The sequence below is a fragment of the Globicephala melas genome, chromosome 9, assembly GCF_963455315.2.
Source record: "Globicephala melas chromosome 9, mGloMel1.2, whole genome shotgun sequence".
Classification (NCBI taxonomy): Eukaryota; Metazoa; Chordata; class Mammalia; order Artiodactyla; family Delphinidae; genus Globicephala; species Globicephala melas.
The window spans coordinates 90,495,903-90,520,066 of record NC_083322.1 but is presented as its reverse complement, the minus strand read 5'-3'; the positions used below and the strand labels follow the sequence as shown (position 1 = coordinate 90,520,066).

General features: G+C 40.0%; 1 protein-coding gene across 5 annotated transcripts in view; it reads left to right on the top strand.

Moving 5' to 3' along the window:
- PNPLA8 (patatin like phospholipase domain containing 8) overlaps positions 1-24,164 on the top strand; it is a 134,597-nt gene that overhangs the window by 66,000 nt on the left and 44,433 nt on the right. The window contains exons 1-4 of one of the 5 annotated variants that reach the window (XM_030871150.2): positions 5,795-5,944; positions 13,735-14,377; positions 14,723-14,889; positions 15,042-15,191. In XM_030871150.2, the coding sequence (XP_030727010.1) occupies positions 13,825-14,377; positions 14,723-14,889; positions 15,042-15,191 (870 nt within the window). In that variant the 5' untranslated portion in view covers positions 5,795-5,944; positions 13,735-13,824. Of the gene's footprint in view, positions 1-5,794; positions 5,945-13,734; positions 14,890-15,041; positions 15,192-24,164 lie in introns of those variants that run through there. The other 4 variants (XM_030871148.2, XM_030871145.2, XM_030871147.3 and 1 more) reach the window with 4 other exon arrangements.

The window sequence follows — 24,164 nt, the reverse complement described above, 5'->3', positions numbered from 1 at the left end:
ACATAGAAGCCGTAACTAAGTTCACTCACAAGCCTTAAATAACATAAAATGACGTAAAAATAAAGAAGAACCCAGAGGGACCTCTTGTAGAAAAGCGTACTCTTACTATTTGCAAGTTTTCTGTAACCACACTCTCTCCCCATCACTTTGCTACGCCAGCCTCTCTTTGCCAGGTACTTTGATTTCTTTTTTTTTTCTTTTGCCTAGGGTACTTTGATTTTTAATTTGAAAGAGAATGTTCTAGATAGCATATATCCAGAAAAAGCTACCTACGTCCCATTGTAAAAAAAATACATTGGCATTCTCATGAATCAAAATCTCTTACAAAGAGCAGAACGGTAATGGTTACCAGGAAGTGGGTGGGGAGGGATGGGAAGATTTGGTCAAATGGTACAAACTTCCAGATGAATTAAGTTCTGGGGATATAATATACCACATGGTGATTATAGTTAATAATACTGTATTCTATATTTGAAAGTTGCCAAGAGGCTGTATCTTTCTCATCATTAAAAAGAAATGATAATTAGGTGATGGAGATGTTAGCTAACACTATGGTGGTAATCATTTTGCAATATGTAAGTGTATCAAATCAACACGTTTTACAACTTAAACTTATACAAGGTAATATTTCAATTATATCTCAATAAAACTGGGGTGGGAAAGAGAACACATGTAATAAAGGGTTCTACTGACTTTCTATGCTGTGAACATGTTTCATCAGTGAGCGGATATGCTGCCCAGTAGGTGCTAAAGGACAAATGTAATTAAGATGTGCTACTTGGGGGGAAAAAAAAACCTCTTATGAGTCTGATTAGAGTTAATTCATTTTCTAAAAGTCTGATCATACCTGAAGCTATAAAACTGGTTTCTTAAATACACATATTTGGAGACTGTATTTTGCATCCCCAGGAAGCCCACTCTGAAACAATTTGGCACTCTTGTGCACCACAGTACTATCAGTTGGAAGAGATGTGTAGAGGCAACCCAGCTTTACATCTAGTTGTACAAATTGTTTTGGAATTAGTGGGAATTGGTTGAGTTTATGAAGAATCCCAATATCCCCTAGACTTTGTTTTTTAATCAAACATTAGAACTATACCAAGGAGTTCTAGTTGATTGGATGGCCTTTGAGAAATGATTCAGTCTTTACTGTATTTATTTATCAGTAATAAATGCTATTTTTAAATTATTATGCTTAAAAAGAGATTTTAGGATACCTATATAAGTATCATAAAGCTAACAAAATCACTCTAGTCAGAATATCTTGATTTCCTTAGATTTAAGATCCATTATATGGGATATATACATCTCGATTCTCTACTGGGCATAAAGCAAAGCCAAGACATTTGGGTGTAGAGTTTTTTAAATCTATAAATACAATGACCTATATAGACTATATAGTCACACCTATATAGTGCTGGTAGTCTTTTCTTTTGTTATTTAGAGAAGCTGTTTTTTTTTAACTGACCTATAGTTGATTTACAATGTTGTGTTAGTTTCTGCTGTACAGCAAAGAGATTCAGATATATATATATATATATATATATACACATTAATTTTTATGTTCTTTTCCATTATGGTTTATCATAGGATAATGAATATAGTTCTCTGTACTATATAGTAGGACCTTGTTTATCCATTCTATATTTAATAGCTTACAGCTAATCCCAACCTCCCACTCCAACCCTCCTCCACCCCCCTCCCCCTTGGCAACCACAAGTCTGTTCTCTATGTCTGTGAGTCTGTTTCTGTTTCATAGATAGGTTCATTTTTACCATATTTTAGATCCCATATGTAAGTGTTATCATATGGTATTTGTCTTTCTCTGTCTGACTGACTTCACTTAGTATGATAATCTCTAGGTCCATCCATGTTGCTGCAAATGACATTATTGTCTTCTTTTTTATGGCTGAGTAGTATTCCATTGTATATATGTACCACGTCTTCTTTATCCATTCATCTGTTGATGGACATTTAGGTTATTTCTTTATCATGGCTATTGTGAATAGTGCTGCTGTGAGCATAGGGGGGCATGTACCTTTTTGAATTACAGCTTTGTCTGGATATATGCCCAGGAGTGGGATTGCTGGATCATATGGCAACTCTATTTTTAGTTTTTTGAGGAACCTCCATACTGGTTTCCATAGTGGCTGCACCAACTTACATTCCCACCAACAGTGTAGGAGGGTTTCCTTTTCTCCACACCCTCTCCAGCGTTTGTTATTTGTAGACGTTTTAAGGATGGCCATTCTGATCGGTGTGAGGTCATTCCTCATTGTAGTTTTGATTTGCATTTCTCTAATTAGCAACGTTGAGCATCTTGTCACGTGCCTGTAGCCCACCTGTTTGTCAAGAAGCCATTTTTTAAAATATAGAAAATGGTGTAAAATGTGCCTTTTGCAACTTTCAAAATTGTTTAATAAGTTTGAAGATATTTGAAATAGTATTTTTCAAGGAGATTGGAGTCAGGTTTTACTTCCTCTTTCTATTTGTACAGCAAGTACATTTTAAAGTTAAAATTACTTCTGTAATGTTGAAGGAGGTAGAGGAAGGTAACACCAATATCCTTAGGTGGTTTCCAGCGGGTGATTAGTGTTATGGGGTGTTATCGGCGTAGCATGTCCCCCATCTCTTCCCCATTGCCCACATCACATTTGGGGGATTATTTTACTTTCGTTTAGGAATTTTTATCCCCTACAGTCTGATTAACTCAAAACCATTCATTTGAGTTATAGTGGTTGGCGTACCAGCTAGCTAGGCATTTCCTTCACTCATGCTGCCTAATTCCTGGCATTGTACGTGTTTGGCTGGGGGAAAAAAAAAAGGAGGGAAGCTTTTTCATCTGTGCTTCCTTGATGAGCTAAGATTCTCTCCTGACTCACACTTTGGGATTCCCTTGAATCATTTCACTTCCTGCTCTTTGGGGATTCGTAAGGTGCATCATAGTTTCTGAATATTTCAACTGCATACAGTCTTGCTTTGCCTACTCTAAAGTCTGTGACTCACATATCTAAGTAAGTAATTTTCCTAGAGAGAACTAATTTCCCATTCCTTTTACTTTATTTTTAAAGATTTTTTTTGATGTGGACCATTTTAAAGCCTTTATTGAATTTTTTACAATATTGCTTCTGTTTTTTTTATGTTTTGGTTTTTGGCCACAAGCCATGTGGGATCTTAGCTCCCAGACCAGGGATGCAACCCGCACCTCCTGCATTGGAAGGCGAAGTCTTAACCACTGGACCACCAGGGAAGTCGCCCCCATTCCTTTTAGACAGATCTTTTCCTCTTCTTCTCAAGGTGTTCAAGTGTTTTTGATCGTTTGTTCATTTATTTAATCCGATTAATCTGAATTAATTAATAGCTTCTGCTATTACAGCCATATTACATTTGTAACTTGAATATTCAAAAATGGAATGAACAGGGAATTCTACTCAATATTCTGTGATAACCTATATGAGAAAACAATCTGAAAAAGTATATGTATATGGATAACTGAATCACTTTGCTATACACCTAAACTAACAAAACATTGTAAGTCAACTATACTCTGATAAGGTACGTGGGCCTCTCACTGCTGTGGCCTCTCCCGTTGCGGAGCACAGGTTCCATACACGCAGGCTCAGCGGCCGTGGCTCACGGGCCCAGCCGCTCCGCGGCACGTGGGATCCTCCCGGACTGGGGCACGAACCTGTGTCCCCTGCATCGGCAGGCAGACCCTCAACCAGTGCGCCACCAGGGAAGCCCCAGCATAAACATTTTAATCAGGGACATCATATGATTGGATTTGCACTTTAGAAAGATTGTCTTGGCTGCACAGAAGAGAATAACTCTGGGTCAGAGGTCAGTTACAGGCTGGAAAACCATTTTAGACAAGATTTAAACTAAGGCAGTGGAAACGATGTAGAGCAAAGGAAAGGTGCGGGAGATTCTGCAAGTAAGATCGTCAGACTTCAGGGCGGTTAAAGGTCTGGGGGTTAAATGTATATGGGTGGACACGGCGGGGAGGGAAGAGCAAAGGAGAAGGAGAACTTGAGAGTTTTAAACAAATTTCTGGCAAGGGAAGAAAATCTGGATATTTGATAAAGTCTGACTAACTTAGGGAATAAAGGAAAACAAGGGCAGGGGATGGATGGTTGGAGGGTGACAAAGACTTTCTCATTGGTAGAAGTTTAACTTGGTTTTTCTGAGCCCTTTTCTGTCAAGGCTTCCTGCCCGGGCCCTGTCTTTGGTCTGCCAAGTCCAGTTTTAGCAAGAATCCTGCTGAGTCAGTTTAGAGAGAATCTCCCACCCTTGATATCTGATCACCCTCAGTGTCTAATCACAGTCATCAGTTTTTAGCAGGAATCCTGTGAAAATGGTTTAGCAAGAGTCACCCGTGCCCTTGGTGTCCCCTCTTAGTAATTTTCCATACACTGGCCCCTCTCACTCTGCTCCTGGGCTGCACATCTCCAGCTGCCTTTGTTGTATTTGCAGTTGAGCCCAATCTCTCTCCCCCACTGTAAAAGTCTTGAGTAAAGTCTTCCTTATCGTTTTAACAAATACAATTTTTTCTTTAACAATGGGGAAAATCTCTCCGGAACTAGTTACTTCCATATGCCTCTAAAGTTTAGTTTGTGCATACACCTTCTAACTAGCGTATGGCTAAATAACATGCCTAGATCTTGCACTGCAGGGGTTTATCAGGCATTATGCTGTACACAGTCCAGCCATTTATGCCCCAAGAACCTAGCAAGCTGGCTTCCTCCCCTTGATTAAAAAAAAAGGAAAAAAAAAAGTGGCAGTCTAACACCCACTATGTGGCAGCTCATACAATTCCTTCCTTAAACACTTTACAGTCATCTTACAGGGGGCTAAAGCAGCAACACTCCTGTGAGACCCGGCAAGCCTAGAGGAAAGAGAGACTAATAGTCTTGGGAACACTTTGAGGTTGAGGTCTAGTAAAGACTACTTTTCTGTTTATAACCTCAACTTATTTAAAGGAAGCTATTGTAACCATCCAAATTTGCTGTTGTAGCATGCAAGCTTCTTGATAAATAAAAGAATGGGCATGGCTATGCTGTAAAAAAATCTTTTTTTTAAGGACACTGAGATTTGAATTTCATGTCCTTGTCATGTGTCCCAAAACAGACTTTTATTTTTCTAACCGTTGAAAATGTAAAAACCATTCTTGGCTTACAGGCGCACAAAATCAGGCGGTGGGCTGCATTTGCCTTATGAGCTGTAGGTCGTTTGCAGACTTGGTAGTCATAAAATGTCGGGATTCAAAAACTGTCTTAAGTGTGGTACCTGGCGGGGGGCGGTGCCGTAGAGGGACTTCACAGGCTAACTTCTAATACTATAACATATGTGAAAGCAGTTTCCACTGATTTTTAGTCCAAGTGGCCAAGCCCAGGAATGGTGACAGCAGAGTGGTAGGGACCGCGGTCCAGGCCGCTCACCACCCTCCAAGCGGCTGGTGACGCAGTCCCCTCTTCGAGGACCGGACAGAGCGTGGACAGCATCTTCAGGGACGCAGAGATGGAGGTTTAGCTCAGCCGACCGTCGGACGGAGTCCCGCAAACACAGAGCAAAACAAACTCCCTCGGCCGGCCGCCAGGCGGCGCCTCTCCGGGTGTCCGCAGGCACGTGCACGCACGCACGTTTCCGGCCCGCCCTCAGCCGGGCTCTACTGCTCACGTCTGGGAAGGGGGCGGAGCGGCGACTGATGGGTGGGCCGAGGTGCCAGCGAGGCTGAGGAGCTCCTCGCCGGTGGGCGGGTACACTGGGGCCGCCCTGCGTCACTTCCGTCGGGGAAGGACGGAGTTGGGGGAGGGTGGAGTCCCGGCTGTCGCGCCGCTGTTTGTGCTGGATGCTCAGCTGATGGCAGTCGGCCGGCCGAGGGGACGCCCGTGCCGGGAAGAGGCGCGTCGCCACTGCCGCCTAAGTAGTTGAGACCTGCATCTCGGTAAGTTGCCCGTGGGGGGCCGGCGGGACGGTAGGCTACGGGAGAGGGCAGCCGGGTCGCCCGGGCACTCGTCTGGGATTCCAGGTCTTATCTCTCCCCGGAAGGTGCTTCCAGGGCGAGAGAGCGGGGAGACGCCCGGCCCCGAGGACGTCCCCGGATCCGGGCTCCGGAGGCGGCCGGGCACCGGAAGGAGCCCTCGGGTCCCGGGCCTGATGGGTGCACGACGCTCTCCGCCTCCTCGGACCCCGTGGGCTTTGCTGATCCAGACGCGCAGACTGTTTTGGTTTTTCTGGTCCCGCCCCGCGTTGCCTGTCCCACCCCCCAAGCCTCCCAGCCTAGGTTCCGAGTCGGCCTGGCTTCCCCTGGGTAGTAGGTTCTCCAGTAGTTCGCGGGAACCTGTTAAAGCGATGTCCTTATTCTACATCATTCTCCACTGTCGGCGCACCTGGTTTGTCGGCTGCTCCTTGTTTTTAATTATCAGCAGTTTCTTTGTAACCCTACCCACGTTGAATTCTGCCGTTGGCTGCTGTTGCTTCAGGCGGATTGAGGTGCGTGCTTTTTGAAAGGTGAAGTTGTGTGGATCAGTGTGTTGGAGTGCTTCCCCCGCTGTCGTGTCTGCCATCATGCCGGGAGGAACCTGGTTTCTACGCCCAATACAATAACTTTCAATGAAAGTGGTGACACCTAGGAAAAACTTGGACGTGGCATGAGGAACTATCACATTATCCTATTTAAAGTGAAGTTTTTAGTTCCAGTAACATCCCAGTTGGACTGCATCCCAATCTACAGTCCCAATTCTTGAGCTTTCAAAAATGACAAAAGTAGGTTTTAGTGTATCGAGAAACTGCTGTTAAGACAGTGAAATATTAATAATTTTGAAATCCGGGAGTTGAAAAAAAGTATATTACACTGTGAACCGAGAGTTTAATGCCGCTTATGAGGCAGGTGTTTCAAACCCATTGCAGTTATTGTGTTAAATGGCTTGTGCAAATTAGTTGTACTTTGAACATAAGAAGGTGCTCTTATTTCGGGATTTTTATTAAACTTTTTCTCAGGGTTGCTCATTTTTCTGTTTCTGTATCAGATCTAAATTAAAACCTTGAAAGTATTGTCCTTTTAACAAGTGATGTCGGCTGAAAAGATCACTTTCACTAGCTTGTATGTTTACTTGTTTCAGTGTACCTTGAGTTGTTTTTTTGCTTAGCAATAATGACAGGATTTGGGCCAAAGGGTACATACTGTCTTGCTTGTGAAACATTAATTTGTGTAAAGGTCATAGAATTCTTAGCCCAACATCTTCCTATCATGTCTTAGTTCTAACCTTTCTTTTCCATGTCTTATATTTTACTTTATTCATTATCCTTGCTTTTTAGAAGTGCCATTGCCCTGAGTTTTTCAGGATATCTTTTGTCCTGTGCTTTTTTTGTTTTCTTGGAAGACTACCTTTTCCTAACTTTGAATGGCAGTCAAGGCTCTACCCTCGTTCTCTCTACGCCAGAGTGTTAAAATTTGAAACCCGAGGAGTATTTTAGTAGTTCCATGAATATCCTGAAATGTCTTGGAAAATAAAGTGTATATATGCAAATAAGCATTTCTCAAAGAAGAGGAGCTTTTATCAAGTTCTGGGATCCCCACATTCTCAAGAAGTGTTACTGTACACCCTTCTTCGGTAAATTCAGTCTTATGGTTTTAGCTGTCATTGTGGTAATAACTCCAAACATGATTCCACAGCCTGTGTTCCTATAGTACATCTCCATTTGAATATCCCACTGTTAACTGCATCCTGTAAGTCCAAGAGATTTTTATTAAATTGGCCCCCTTCCCAGTTATCTCGTATTCACAAATGGCACTCTTGCTGTTTCTCGGTTTAAAAACACTTAAGTTGTCATGACTCCTCCCTCTCCTTACCCCATTCTTTCCTGTCGCCAAGTCCTGTGTTTTGTTGTTTACCCCACTTTCAAAGTGTGGCTCAAAGTAACCCTCGTTTCCATTATAGTACCTTTACCTTAATTCAAACCCTTGTCACTTCATGTCTGCATTATTGCAATAACTCGGCGAAGTCCTCCATACATTCATTCTTTCCATCGTCAGTGAAGCCTCCACCTATTTCTTAACCTATTTCTTCTAGTTAAAACGTCCTTCCGTCCTCTAGTGGGGGGTCTAAGCCTCACTCTTCTGTTTATATCTCTGTTGTATCTGTGCTACCCTGTAAATAGGGAGTCTGGTCCTCCCTGCTCTTTTCTCAGTTGAGATGGCACTTCCCAGTTTACCTTCTTTATCTGTTTGCAATCTAACTTTTGTCCCAGCTGAATTTGCTCTCCAAACCTTTGTCTGCATTTACTAGTGTTGTGATTTGGGAGCAGTTAAATTCAGCTTGTTGATTTTGTTGACAGCTCTCTCTGTTGAGTAATTTTTACTTGACAACTGTAGTTTCTAGACAGATGTATTAAAATAGTATGATCATGAGATCGTCTTGTTTTCCTTTAATTGTTCCCTTTTCCAAATTTGCTTTATATGCTGTATTTCAATGCCAAGTCGATAGGTGTATTCATAATTGGTCATGGGGATTATCTCTTAACGGAAAGAAACATTGCAGATCCCTTACCTCTAAGCTATGTAGCTCTGTCCTCTGCTTGACTCTTAGGCCCATGTCTACCATCTTTCCCACTTCTAACTTTCCTTTAACTACCTTATTCTTGCTATTCCTGAATAGACAAAGCTTATTCCTGTCTCCAAAGCCTTGGTTGCTTCTCCCTCTTCCTTGAATGCTTTTTATCCAGAAACTTTTAATAATTTAGGTACCGCTTGATTCAGGTCTCCAGCAACATGTCAACTCAATTCTTCTCCCGACCACATCAACTAAAATAGCACTTTCTGTGCCCTTTCTCCCCAACCCCCAGCTTTATTTTTCTTCATGGCACTTCTCGACCTGTTGCTATACATTATATTAGTTACTTGTTTATTAATAAGTAGTCTTTTTCTCCAAGACCTAGGAGACTACCTGAGGTTTAATAAGTAAGTGGATTATTCCTTTTACTATGAAATAGTATCCCTTTTTAATCTTATTTCATGCCTTTGCCTTAAATTTGCCTTAAAGGGCTTTTTGCTTTCTTTTGGTAATATAGGCCTAGTATATATTTTCCCCTATTCCTTTATTTTTAACCTTTCTTTATCATTATATTACAGGAGTGTCTAGTAACTAGTATGTAGCTGGAGTTTTAATTTCTAAAATTTGCTCTTCCTGTACACTCTTTGTACAGTTCTCTTTTTTTTGTTTCCTTATTTTTGTCCCCTCTATCATTGAATGTTTTAAACCTACTGAATTTTTTTCTATTATTTCTAATCTTGGTTACACGTTTTCCTGTTAGGTATACTTGCTGGTACTCCCTTGAAGTGATTCTTCTTTGACTGTGAGTTAATCTTCAGTGGTGGCTGCTGAGTGTGGGAGTCTCTTGCCGTGAGCTTTGAAAGTGTCCTTCCATGGTAGTTTCAGTGGACTCAGCAGAGGCCCCATGGAGTTCACTAGCTCTGACTAGTTTTCATTTGCTTAGGGTTTCTGCACCATAAAGGTAATGTGACTGCAGATCCAGGCATGTGATTCCTCTTCAACTGTGGATTTCCCACTGTTGGTTTTGTTTTGTTTTGTTTTGTTTTGTTAACTTTATTGTGGTAAAAAATATATCATAAAATTTACCACCTTAACCATTTTGAAGTGTATAGTTCAGTGGCATTCAGTGCATTCATGTTGTAAAAACAAATCTCCAGTACTTTTTCAGTCTGCAGAACTGAAACCCTACCATTAAACAACAGCTCCCCTCTGACCCCTTCCTCCAGCCCCCTGTAACCATTATTCTACTCTCTGTCTCTGAATTTGACTGCTCTAGGTACCTCATGTAAGTGGAATCACACAGTACTTGTCCTTTTGTGTCTGCCTTATTTCACTTAAGCTCATGTCCTCAAGGTTCATGCATGTTGTAGCATGTGACGGGATGTCCTTCCTTTTTAAGGCTGCATAATATTCCATTGTGTGCATAGACCACATTTTGTTTATTTAACTGTCCGTGGACATTTGGGTTGTTCCCACCTCTGCTATTATGAATAGTGTTGCTATGAATAGAGGTGTACAAATATCTTTTTGAGGCCCTGCTTTCAATTCCTTTGAATATATATCTAGAAATAGGATTGCTGGATCAAATGGTAGTTCTAGTTTTAATATTTTGAGGAACTGCTATACTGTTTTCCATAGCAGCCACACCGTTTTACCCTCCCAGCAACAGTGCTCAGGAGTTCCCAGTTCTCCACATCTTTGCCATCACTTGGTATTTTCTGGTGATTTGTTTTCTTTTTGGGGCTTAAACAACAGAATTTATTTCTCAGGTATTTTCTGTTTTGTTTTTTTGCTTTGCTTTGTTTTGTTTTTTATACTAGCCACCCTGATGAGTGTGAGGTGATACCTCATTTGGATTTGATTTGTATTTCTCTGATGATCAGTGATGTTATTCATCTTTACATATGCTTGTTCACTGTTTGTATGTCATCTTTGGAGAAATGTCTGTTCAAATCTTCTACCCACTTTTTAATTGAGTTATTTGATTTTTTTGTTGTTGAGTTGTAGGAGTCCCTTATTGGTTTTGAGTATGGCTTTTTATCCACGAGTACTTTAGTTGTATTTTATCATGTTGTTTCTGTCTTGGGGATTGTGAGGCTTATTAATTCGGCTTATTACATTGACTGCAAGTCCTGAGGGGTTCAGGAGAGCCAGGAAAGCAGATAGTATGCTTCTTTTCTCTCCTTCCCTCTATAAAATTGGGTGGTTTAAAATAATATGCTTACATTGCTATTTAGACAGATTTTAGTTTGGACTGTCACCTTCTGAAGAGTCATGATGGGTTCTTGGTTTCTGTCTTGGTTACTCCATCTGTCAGCGATCTGCTGGAAGCAGATCTAATGTCATTCCTTTGCTTATCATACTTCATTGACAGTTCGATCTTTAATCTCCTTGGCAAGATTATCAGACCCTTCGTAACCTGGTCCACCCTGTCTTTGCAGTATCCCCGTATACCTCTCGCTCATCATTCTCTCCAGGTCCTGGAATGAAAACAACTACTTGCAATTTTTGCTTATATTGTGTATATTTTCTTAAATGCTTTTTTTGTGTTTCCTTGTGTTTGTTTTTCCCATTATCTAGAATTCTCTCCTTCCCCTCTTATCTTTTACAAGGTAATGAATTCCTTTTTTGCTCAGTTTTCAGCTTTTTTCAGACTTACCTGGGTATCTATTCTTACCTTGTGTCTTCCATTCACAGAGCACCATCTGTTAAAGTGCATTAAAGTGTTTGCTTTTTTTTTTTTTTTAAGTACAAAAGTGATACCTGCTCTTTGTAAGTAACTGAGTCTGTCCAAAAGTAAAAGCCCTTCTCATTCTCTTTTGATTCCACCTCTCAGTTCACAGGAATTAATAAACAGGTACTTACCCTTTCAGAATCTGTGTGTGTAGCCACAGATTTAAACTGCATATATAGGTTTTTGTTTTCTTCTATTACATAATATCTTCGTGTTTACGTCTTTGTATCCTCGTGTGTATTGTATATATGATATCACAGCTTGCCTTTCGCACTGTACTGTATATGAAGGATATATAGGCAGATCATCTATTCTCCTTAACTGCTGTGTAACATTACAGTTTAACTCAGTTTATTGTCTGTATGTACCATAATTTATTTAACCATCCCTTGCTAGAAGAAACTTAGAGTTGTTTTTCCGTGTTTTGTTATTTCAAGCAGTGTGGCAGGGAATGTGTGTATATACCTTTACTCCTATGCAGTTATTTCTGTAGGATAGATTCTTAATAGTGGAATTGCTAATCAAAGAATATGTGCCTTTAAAATTTTGATAGATAGCATTTAAAATTTCATTAGATACTGTCAGATATTTCATTAGACACTGTCAGGTAGCCCTCTGTGTCCCATTTCCCCAGGTATTATCAGTACCGGATATTATCAGTCATTTATATTTTACCAATTGAAAGAACAAAATAATCTGTTTTAAACAGCATTTATGTTGTGGTTATGAACCCCTTGTCTGTTAGAAGTGGCACACAGCTTATTCTAGTCTGACTTCTTTGATTAAATAAGCACTTTGTACTAGACAGCAAAATCTTCCTTACAAGGCTATCTTGAGCTCTAGTCTGAAAGTTTCTTGGTATCTTGCTTGTGGTCTTAGCATCTAGCACTATGTCCAGTGTAGAGTTGTCGTTGAACGCGTGCCCAACATACAGTGAGGCCAAACAAACTGAAATGTCCCCGTTTGGAGTGGGAGAAAGGTTTATTGCAGGGGTCATGCAAGGAGAACGGGTGACTCCTGCTCAGAAGACCTGAACTCTGATGGGTTTTGGGAAATAGCTTTTATAGGCAAAATTTGTGGGGAGGTCTGCAGGGTGTGTGCCCCTCCTCTGATTGGTTGAGGTAACAGGGTGGTGTTCCAGGAATCTCAACCATCAGTCTTCTGGTTCCAACCAGTCTGGGGTCCTAGTGCGTGTGCTCAGCCTGAAGTTACCATCCTCCACCTGGGTGGGGGCCTGAGTTCCTGTAGAAGAACTCAGATATGTACCAGATTGTTCTGTACATCCCCCCAGGAGGAACCAGGACCCTGCCCCATCTCTGCACTGTTGTTTCTTTCTGCATCACCTCATTCCCTTAATTAGTAACTGTTTGAATCTGCCCTTTGGAACTCAGGGAAGGTCTAAGAGGCTGAAAGCCTTTTTCCTACAAACAAGAACCTGGGGACACAAAGGCTTTTGTGCCTGGGAGGGTCCTGCTCAGTTTCAGCCCTGCTTTTCTTTGATATGCCTCAGTCTTGAGTGGAACAGCTGTTGGAAAGGAAAATAACATTTTGGATAGAGAGGTTAATCATAAACTCAGCATAGGACCTGGGTTTTAGGGGGACTCAGTTTCAGATTAAATATTCTACAAACGGTTTGCAATGAGTAGGAGTGTAAGACTTGACTCTTGTCTTAAAAGAACTTATAGTCTAGTGTCACATAAACTGTCAACACTTTAAATAGCATAGGAAGGAAAAAAAGCAGCATAATATCTAAATTGTGTCAACGAAAAAGTAATCAGTAGATCTAAGAAAGAATTGGAAAATTTTATTTGAGCCAAATTTGAGGATGATAACCTGGGAAGAGCATCTCAGAAAGCTCTGAGAACTGTTCTGCCAGTTAGAAGTCAAGACACAGTTTAAGTTTTTTGAGACAGAAGGCTGTATGTTAAATGATGTATATTGACAGTTTACGTAATCCAGATTTAAGTGCCATCGTGGTGGATCAAGAAGGAATGCTCTGTCTTCATGATGCTAGGAGAATGTTGCTGTTTATGATTGAGCAGGTATTCCTGCAGATGGGGAGTTCTGGTCAAGTCGTGATACAGATGCACCATGCACAGCGTGGGGAGAGGGGAGGCCAAAGGGCAGAGAAGAATTTTTCTGTTTAAAGTTTTCTTGTCTTGCCATAAATATGAATTTTATTTCACAATTGCATGTTCAGTTTTGTGCTGTAGGAAACCTTATCTATTGGGTAGCTTCTCTAAATTAGTTTTCATGAAACATCCTACTACTCACTATTTTTTCACTGACTTCCGTAATAAAAGATGACTGATTTTCTGTTTGCTTAAAGTGAAATCTATTTTGCCATAATGAAAATATATTATCCTGTCTTCTTTTGAGACAAGTTGCTGAGTTTAGTTCAAGTAGTAATTTACCTTGAATCCTAATTTTTTTTTTCTTGCATTTCAGGTAAGACCATGAATTATGGCATTTCTTAAATGAAGCATTCAGGAATGAAGTGAAAGTCATAACGTATAGAAAATAAATGATTTTTAAGTTATGTCTGTTAATTTGACTGTAGGTCTATATTATATTTACCTCCTTAGTAATACGAGAAGTCTTTGTGGGAAGCAGAGGAGCAAGCAACTGCCTTTCTTGTGCTCGCCTAAACATTACTGGAGGATAAGCCACAGCAGTCTGCAGAGAGGTTTTCATACAAGCAAAATAAGATGTAAATGGACCAAAAGTGAAGCTCATTCTTGCAGTAAGCACTGTTACTCTCCAAGCAACCATGGTTTACATTTTGGAATTTTGAAACTTAGCACTTCTGCTCCCAAGGGACTTACAAAAGAGAGCCTTCATATGTCCCGTATTAAAAATACTTTGAACGCTGTTTCGAAGGCTGTTTTTGGCAAGCAGAATGAAATGATCTCTCGTTTAGCTCAACTTAAGCCAAGTTCTCGAATATTAAGAAAATTGTCAGATAGTGGCTGGTTAAAACAGAAAAACATTAAACAAACCATCACATTTCTGAAAAAATACAGCAACAAATTAGCAGAAAAGGATTCTTTTGCAGCAAAGGAAAGTCACGTTATGGAGAAAGAAGATACAGGTAAGCAAAGCCTTTTTCATTACACGAATAATCTAACCACGAAATTTGGAGAGTCATTCTACCTTTTATCAAGTCATATTAATTCATACTTCAAGCGTGAGGAAAAAATGTCTGAACAAAAGGAAAATAAACATTTCCAGGACAAATCAGAACTTGAGCTTAAAAAGACTGAAGACGACGAGAAACCCAGTTCTCCAGATCCTGGCGTCCTGACTGATAAGAAGCTGGGCTCAGAAGCTTCTTTATATTCTGAGGACGATGCTGCACGTCCCAGTGGGACGCCTGAGGTTCTTCCCATTTCTACTAAACAAAGTATTGCTAACATTCTTTCTCGTCCCACTGAAGGTGTACAAGCTTTGGTAGGCGGTTATATTGGTGGACTTGTCCCCAAACTAAAGTATGATTCAAAGAGTCAGTTAGAAGAGCAGGAAGAGGCAATGAAAGCTGAGCAGGCCATCAGCAAAGACAAAAATGCAGAGGAGAAAAGGCGGTTATCTCTTCAGCGAGAAAAGGCAAGTCGTTATTCAGTGTGGTTTTAAGTTTTAATTTTTGTCAGATTTCTAAGTTTCGTTTCCTAATGGGACCTGAGAAACTTTAATCATCTGTTAGAATCACTGGAGCAGTTGCATACTCAAATCATACATATTTTAACATGTCTTTGTAGATTATTGCCAGAGTGAGTATTGATAACAGAACTCGGGCGTTAGTTCAAGCGTTAAGAAGAACAACTGACCCAAGGCTCTGCATTAATAGAGTTGAAGAACTGACGTTCCATCTTCTGGAATTTCCTGAAGGAAAAGGAGTGGCTGTCAAGGTAATTCTGATTACCTTTAATCTGGTTTTATCTTGGAATAAAAATACTAATAAACCTTCTAAAATGGAGAAGGCAATGCATTTCATTTTTCTATTTAAATATTTTTGTGGTTTTATCCTACATGTGATGTGTTATATATTTAGTAATTGCCCTATGATATGCATTATGCTAAATGCTCCCTTTAATTCTGTGATATGTTATGCTTTGTACTCATACCTATACTTTAAGATTAAACATTTGAAAATAGAGGATAAATCTCAGTATATTAGTTGAATTGCCTATTAGCTGCCACGGTTTTCTTAAATGCAGTGTAGGTATTTATGCTGTGTAACTACTCTGAAGACAGGAGTCGTAATTCATAAGTAAAACCATTGCTAATTTTTATTTCATGATCTTTCTGTACTTGAAAGTCTAAAAATTTTCATGATCTTATCGATAATTGAACTTGTGATCCTATTACTAAAACAATTAGGTTTTCTTTGCCTCAGTGTTTTCAAGTATAAAACAGTGGAGATAATTTAGACCCATTTAAATAGACCATTTTCAGAGAAATAATATAAAATGTGAATGATGTGGCTGAGTCTCTTTACACCTTTACAAGGTTATTTGTAATACATAATGAACAATTTGGAAATATCATATAATGAATAGATAGTGTTAACGTTTCGTTAGAGATCCGTTAGTGCTTACTTTTAACCTGCCACCCAGAAAATTACAAGTTAACTTAGTTCGTATTTATTCAACGTTTTGATAACCATCTTGCTGAAAAGTTATGTTTTTAAATTATTTATCCTCTAGTTTTATATTGTATAATACATACATTATAATAGCTAAACTTTAGAATTTCATGTTCATAGAATTTGGGATTATCTTTCATATATATGTAATCTCTTACTTAAAAGATAAAATTTCCAAATATAGATGTGCTTTTAGGTTATTTAACATGTTGGTGATACACTGAAAGTAGAACTCTAAGATGGAATTGCATACTTTTTTTTTTTCTGCGGTATGCGGGCCTCTCACTGCTGTGGCCTCTCCCATTGCGGAGCACAGGCTCCGGACGCGCAGGCTCAGCGGCCATGGCTTACGGGCCCAGCCGCTCCGCGGCATGTGGGATCCTCCCGGACCGGGACACGAACCCGCGTCCCCTGCATCGACAGGCGGACTCTCAACCACTGCGCCACCAGGGAAGCCCAGAATTGCATACTTTAAAGAACTTTTAAAAAACGTTTTATTGAAGTGTAATAATACACATGCAGTTTTAAGTGTCGAGTTCAGTGAGTTTTCACATATATCCACGTAACCAGCACCCAGATGAAGAACAGAATTTGTCAGCACTTCAGAAGCCTCCCTTGGGCCCCCTTTCAGTCACAATCTCCCCCAGAATAATCACAAATCAGTTTTACCTGTTTTTGTACATTATGTAAACTCTTATGATTGGCTTCTTTTACTCAACATGCTGGTAGGAATCTTTTACATTGTTGTGGGTAGTTGTAGATAATTTATTCTTGTTGCTTTTGTCTTCCGTGGTGTGAATGTATCACAGCTTATTTTTTCATTGTAGTGTTGTTGGATTTCTGGGTAGTTTTCAGTTTAGTCTGTTATGACTGGTTTTGCTAATAGGAACTTTGAGAAGTCTTATTTTATATAACTGATCCCAAATCTAGGGACCCTTCAGTACCAAGGAGAAATGTGATATGTGTTTTCCTATAGAATGGCTCACCTTCTGGATTTACCTGGCTTCCTTCTCGTTGGTATAGTTGATGTATTCCTCTTTCCTTTTTATTTCCTGCACATTGGAATTTAAATATAAAGACCTGATTGAATTAAGCATTTTCTTGTTAGGACACATTGTAGATGACATGCACCTCATATTGCATTGTGTCAGAACACATATAATTGGTTGAACAACAGTTAGTAATGCTAAGGTTGACCACTGGATTAGGGAGATCTTTTCATTAGTCTGATCTTTGCATTGGACAGTTAGGCTAGAACCATTAACCATCAACCATTAACCTAATTGTTTCTAGAACTAGTCATTTCATTAGGGTTGCAGAATGATAAATTTCTAATTCTCTCATTCCTTCTGCATTATAATTGACATTCTCCTGTAAAACTAGAGCTTACTTCACCAACTAAAGCTATTTGATTACTCTCAAAGATCAGTGTTGCAGGAAAAGCAAAAGAAATGCTTAATTTCTTTCTACTTAGTCACCAGTTTTCAAAGTAAAGAGTTGCTTTTTTTTTTTTAATCTTTATTGGAATATAATTGCTTCACAATACTGTGTTAGTTTCTGTTGTACAACAAAGTGGATCAGCCATATGCATACATATATCCCCATATCCCCTCCCTCTTGAGCCTCACTGCCACCCTCCCTATCCCACCCCTCTAGGTCATCACAGAGCACTGAGCTGATCTTCTTGTGCTATGCTGCCTCTTCCCACTAGCTATCTGTTTTACATTTGGTAGTGTATATATGTCGATGCTACTCTCACTTCACCCCAGCTTCTCCCTCCCCTCCCCGTGTCCTCATGTCCATTCTCTATGTCTGTGTCTTTATTCTTGCCCTGCCACTAGGTTCATCAGTACCTTATTTTTTTTTTTTAAGATTCCATATATATGTGTTGACATACCTGATTTTTCTCTTTCTGACTTACTTCACTCTGTATAACAAACTCTAGGTCCATCCACCTCTCTACAAATACCTCAATTTCGTTTCTTTCTATGGAGTAACATTCCATTGTATATATGTGCCACATCTTCTTTATCCATTCATCTGTCGATGGACATTTAGATTGGTTCCATGTCCTGGCTATTGTAAATAGAGCTGCAGTGAACATTGTCATACATGACTCTTTCTGAATTATGGTTTTCTCTGGGTATGTGCCCAGTAGTGGGATTGCTGGGTTATATGATAGTTCTGTTTTTAGTTTTTTAAGGAACCTCCATACTGTTCTCCATAGTGGTTGTATCAATTTACATTCCCACCAGCAGTGCAGGAGAGTTCCCTTTGCACCACACCCTTTCCAGCATTTATTGTTTCTAGATTTTTTGATAATGGCTATTCTGACTGGTGCGACGTGATACCTCATTGTAGTTTTGATTTGCATTTCTCTAATAATTAGTGATGTCGAGCATCTTTTCATGTGCCTCTTGGCCACCTGTATGTCTTCTTTGGTGAAATGTCTATTTAGGTCTTCCACCTTTTTTTTTTTTTTTTTTTTTTTTTTCAGTACGTGGACCTCCCACTGTTGTGGCCTCTCCCGTTGCGGAGCACAGGCTCCGGACGCGCAGGCTCAGCGGCCATGGCTCACGGGCCCGGCCGCTCCGCAGCATGTGGGATCCTGCCGGACTGGGGCACGAACCCGTGTCCCCTGCATCGGCAGGCGGACTCTCAACCACTGCGCCACCAGGGAAGCCCATTCCACCCATTTTTTAATTTAATTGTTTGTTTTTTTGATATTGAGCTGCATGAGCTGTTTGTATATTTTGGAGATTAATCGCTTGTCTGTTGTTTCATTTGCAAATATATTGTTCCATTCTCAGGGTTGTCTTTTTTGTCTTGTTTATGGTTTCCTTTGCTGTGCAAAAGCTTTGAAGTTTAATTAGGTCCCATCTGTTTACTTTTGTTTTTATTTCCATTACTCTAGGAGGTGAGTCAAAAAAAGATCTTGCTGTGGTTTATGTCAAAGAGTGTTCTTCCTGTGTTTTCCTCTAAGGTTTTTTGTTTGTTTGTTTTGTTTTTTAAATTTTATTTATTTATTTTTGGCTGTGTAAGGGTCTTCGTTTTTGTGCGAGGGCTTTCTCCAGCTGTGGCGAGCAGGGGCCACTCTTCATCGCGGTGCGTGGGCCTCACTATCGCGGCCTCTTTTGTTGTGGAGCACAAGCTCCAGACACGCAGGCTCAGTAGTTGTGGCTCATGGGCCCAGTTGCTCCACGGCATGTGGGATCTTCCCAGACCAGGGCTTGAACCCGCATCCCCTGCCTCGGCAGGCAGATTCTCAACCACTGCGCCACCAGGGAAGCCCCTCCTCTAAGGGTTTTATAGCATCTGGTCTTACGTCTTTAATCCGTTTGGAGTTTATTTTTGTGTATGGTGTTAGGGAGTGTTCTAATTTCATTCTTTTACATGTAGCTGTTCAGTTTTCCCAGCACCACGTATTGAAGAGGCTGTCTTTTCTCCATCGTATGTTCTTGCCTCCTTTGTCGTAAATTAGGTGACCATAGGTGCATGGGTTTATCTCTGTGCTTTCTATCCTGTACCATTGATCTATATTTCTCTTTTTGTGCCAGTACCGTACTCTCTTGATTACTGTAGCTTTGTAGTATAGTTTGAAGTCAGGGAGCCTGATTCTTCCAGCTCTGTTTTTCTTTCTCAAGATTGGTTAATCGGGGTCTTTTGTGTTTCCATACGAATTGTAAAATTTTTTGTTCTAATTATGTGAAGAATGCCATTGGAAGTTTGATAGGGATTGCATTGAATCTGTGTATTGCTTTGGGTAGTATAGTCATTTTCGCAATGTTGATTCTTCCAATCCAAGAACATGGTATAGTTCTCCATCTGTTTGTCATCTTTAATTTCTTTCATCAGTGTTTTATACTTTTCTGAGTACAAGTCTTTTGTCTCCTTAGGTAGGTTTATTCCTAGGTATTTTATTCTTTTGGTTGCAATGGTAAATGGGATTGTTTCCTTAACTTCTCTTTCTGATTTTTCATTGTTAGTGTATAGGAATGCCATAGATTTCTGTGCATTATCCTGCAACCTTACCAAATTCATTGCTTAGTTCTAGTAGTTTTCTGACGGCATCTTTAGGATTTTCTATGGTATAGTATCATGTCATCTGCAAACAGTGACAGTTTTACTTCTTTTCCAGTTTGTATTCCTTTTATTTCTTTGTCTTCTCTGATTTCCATGGCTAGGGCTTCCAAAACTATGTTGAATAAGAGTGGTGAGAGAGGACACTCTTGTCTCATTCCTGATCTTAGTGGAAATGGTTTCAGTTTTTCACCATTGAGTGTGATTTTGCTGTGGGTTTGCTATATATGGCCTTTATTATGTTCAGGTAGGTTCCCTCTGTGCCCATTTTCTGGGGAGTTTTTATCATAAATGGATGTTGAATTTTGTCAAAAGCTTTTTCTGCATCTATTGAGATGATCATATGGTTTTTATTCCTTAATTTGTTAATATGGTGTATCACGTTGATTGATTTGTGTATATTGAAGAACCCTTGTATCCCTGGGATAAATCCACTTGATCATGAGGTGTTATCCTTTTAATATGTTGTTGGATTCTGTTTGCTAGTATTTTGTTGAGGATTTTTGCATCTGTGTTCATAAGTGATATTGGGCTATAATTTTCTTTTTTTTGTAGTATCTTTGTCTGGTTTTGGTATCAGGGTGTTGGTGGCTTTGTAGAATGAATTTGGGAGTATTCCTCCCTGTGCAATGTTTTGGAAGAGTTTGAGAAGTATGGGTGTTAGCTCTTCTCTAAATGTTTTATAGAATTCACCTGTGAAGCCATCTAGTCCCGGACTTTTGTTTGTTGGAAGATTTCTTTTTTAATTAATTAATCTATTTATTTATTTATTTTTGGCTGTGTTGGGTCTTCGTTGCTGTGCTTGGGCTTTCTCTGGTTGCAGTGAGCGGGGGCTACTCTTTCTTGCAATGTGCAGGCTCCTCGTTGCAGTGGCTTCTCTTGTTGTGGAGCACAGGCTCTAGGCACGGGCTTTAGTAGTTGTGGCTCATGGGCTCTAGGCGAGCAGGCTTCAGTATTTGTGGCGCACGGGCTTAGTTGCTCCGCAACATGCGGGATCTTCCTGGGCCAGGCCTGTGTCCCCTGCATTGGCAGGCGGATTCTTAACCACTGTGCTACCAGGGAAGTCCCTGTTGGAAAATTTTTAATTACAGTTTCAGTTTCATTACTTGTGACAGGTCTGTTAATATTTTCTAATTCTTCCTGATTCAGTCTTGGAAAATTGTACCTTTCCAAGAATTTATCCATTTCTTTGTGGTTGTCCATTTTATTGGCATATAGTTGTTTGTAGTAGTCTCTTATAATCCTTTGTATTTCTGTGGTGTCAGTTGTGATTTCTCCTTTTTCATGTCTAATTCTATTCATTTGCATCCTCTCCCTTTTTCTTGATGAGTCTGGCTAAGGGGTTATCAATTTTGTTTATCTTCTCAAAGAACCAGCTCTTCGTTTTATTGATCTTTGCTATTGTTTTCTTCATTTCTATTTCATTTATTTCTGCTCTGATCTTTATGATTTCTTTCGTTCTACTGACTGGGTTTTCTTTGTTCTTCTTTCTCTACTTGCTTTAGGTGTAGGGTTAGATTGTTTATTTGAGATTTTTCTTGTTTCTTAAGGTGAGATTGCATTGCTATAACCTTCCCTCTTAGAACTGTTTTGCTGCGTCCCATAGGTTTTGGGTTGTTGTGTTTTCATTATCATTTGTTTCTATGTATTTTTTTATGTCTTCTTTGATTTCTTCAGTGATCTCTTAGTTATTTAGTATCGCAGTGTTTAGCCTCCATGTATTTGTGTTTTTTATAGTTTTTTTTCCTGTAATTGATTTCCAGTCTCATAGCATTGTGGTCAGAAAAGATGCTTGATATGATTTCAGTTTTCTTAAATTTTCCAAGGCTTGATTTGTGACCTAAGATGTAATCTATCCTGGAGAATGTTCTGTGTGCACTTGAGAAAAAAGTGTATTCTGCCACTTCTGGGTGGAATGTTCTATAAATATCAATTAAATCTGTCTGGTCTATTGTGTCATTTAAAGCTCTGTTTCCTTATTTTCTGTTTGGATGATCTGTCCATTGGTGTTAGTGGGATGTTAAAGTCCCCTACTATTATTGTGTTGCTATCAGTTTTCCCTTTCATGGTTGTTATCATTTGCCTTATGTATTGAGGTGCTCCCCTGTTGGGTGAATGAACATTTATAATTGTTATATCTTCTTGGTTTCATCTCTTGATCATTATGTAGTGTCCTTCCTTATTTCTTGTAACAGTCTTTATTTTAAAGTCTGTTTTACCTGGTACAAGTATCGCTACTCCAGCTTTCTTTTGATTTACATTTATGTGGAATGTCTTTTTCCATCCCTTCACTTTCAGTCTGTGTGTGTCCCTAGGTCTGAAGTGGGTCTCTTGTAGACAGTATATATATGGGTCTTGTTTTTTTATCCATTTAGCCACTCTGTGTCTTTTGGTTGGGGAATTTAATCTGTGTACACTCAAAGTTATTATTGATATATATGTTCCTATTACCATTTTCTTAATTGTTTTGGGTTTGTTTTTGTGGGTCTTTTTCTTCTCTTGTGTATCCTGACTAGGTAAGTTTCTTTAGCATTTGTCGTAAAGCTGGTTTGGTGGAATTCTGAATTCTCTTAGCTTTTGCTTGTCTGAAAAGCTTTTGATTTCCCCGTCGAATCTGAATGAGATCCTTGCTGGGTAGAATAATCTTGGTTATAGGTTTTTCTTCTTCATCACTTTAAATATATCCTGACACTCTTCTGGCCTGCAGAGTTTCTGGTGAAAAATCAGCTGATAACCTTATGGGGATTCCTTTGTATGTTGTTTTTTGTTTTTCCTTTGATGCTTTTAATATTTTTCCTTTGAATTTGATTTTTGTTAGTTTGATTAGTATGTGTCTTGGTGTGTTTCTCCTAGGGTTTATCCTGTATGGGACCCTCTGTGCTTCCTGGACTATTTCCTTTCCCATGTTAGGGAAGTTTTCCAGTATAATCTCTTCAAATATTGTGTCAGACCCTTTCTTTTTCTGTTGTTCTTCTGGGACCCCTATAATTCGAATGTTGGTGCATTTAGTGTTGTCCCAGAGGTCTCTGAGATTGTCTTCAGTTCTTTTCATTCTTTTTTCTTTATTCTGCTCCTTGACAGTTATTTCCACCATTTTGTCTTCCAGCTCACTTATTCGTTTTTCTGCCTCCATTATTGATTTCCTCTAGTGTATTTTTCATTTCAATTATTGTGTTGTTCATCTCTGTTTGTTTGTTCTTTAGTTCTGCTAGATCTTTCTTAAACATTTCTTTTATTTTCTCAGTCTGTGCCTCCATTCTATTTCTGAGATTCTGGATCATCTTTACTATCATTATCTGAATTCTTTTTCAGGTAGATTGCCTATTTCCTCTTCATTTATTTGGTCTTGTAGGTTTTTACCTTCTTCATCTGTAACATAGTTTTTTGCCGTCTCATTTTTTTTCTTTTCATTTTTTGTACAAGTGGGATTGTGTTCCTGTCTTACTGGTTGTTTGGCCTGAGACTTGCAGCACTGGAGTTTATAGGCTGTAAGGTAGAGCTGTGTCTTGGTGCTGAGATGAGGACATCTTGGAGACTTCACGCCGATGAATATTCCCTGGGGTCTGAGGTTCTTAGTGCAGTGGTTCGGACTCAGAGCTCCCACCACAAGAGCTTCGCCCTGACCCCCGGCTCGTAAGCCAAGATCCCGCAAGCCGCGCGGGGTGGCAAAAAAAAAAGGGGTGAACAGTAACAAAGTAAACAATAATATTAGACTAGGAAACTAACAGCTATGTTAGAAAAAATATAAAAATAAAACTATAGATGAAAGAAAAGAGGAGGTAAAAAGGTGGAAAAGGCCTTGGCTGTGGAGGGCGGGGCCTAAGCAAGGGCGAGGTTTGGGTGGTGTGTGAGACCTATGTTTAAGACCCACAGGGCTGGAAAAGGCCCGGGGTGGGGGGACATAGGGGGAGCTTAAGCTCAACAGAACAGAAGGGGCTTAGGTGTGCCTCCCGCCTGTGGTCTCAGAGGGCGAAGGACCCACCTGGGAGCCCAGCAGGCTTCCTGAGCTTGAGTGGATGGGGCAAACACCCTCTGCTCCTTTCCCTCTCCTCTGGTCCTGGAGGGCCCGTCCTGCCTGCCTCTCCGGTTCTTTGCCGGCCTCCCTCCTGTGCCCCCAGGATCAACCCGGCCCGGAGGGGACCACTGAGGGCGTAGG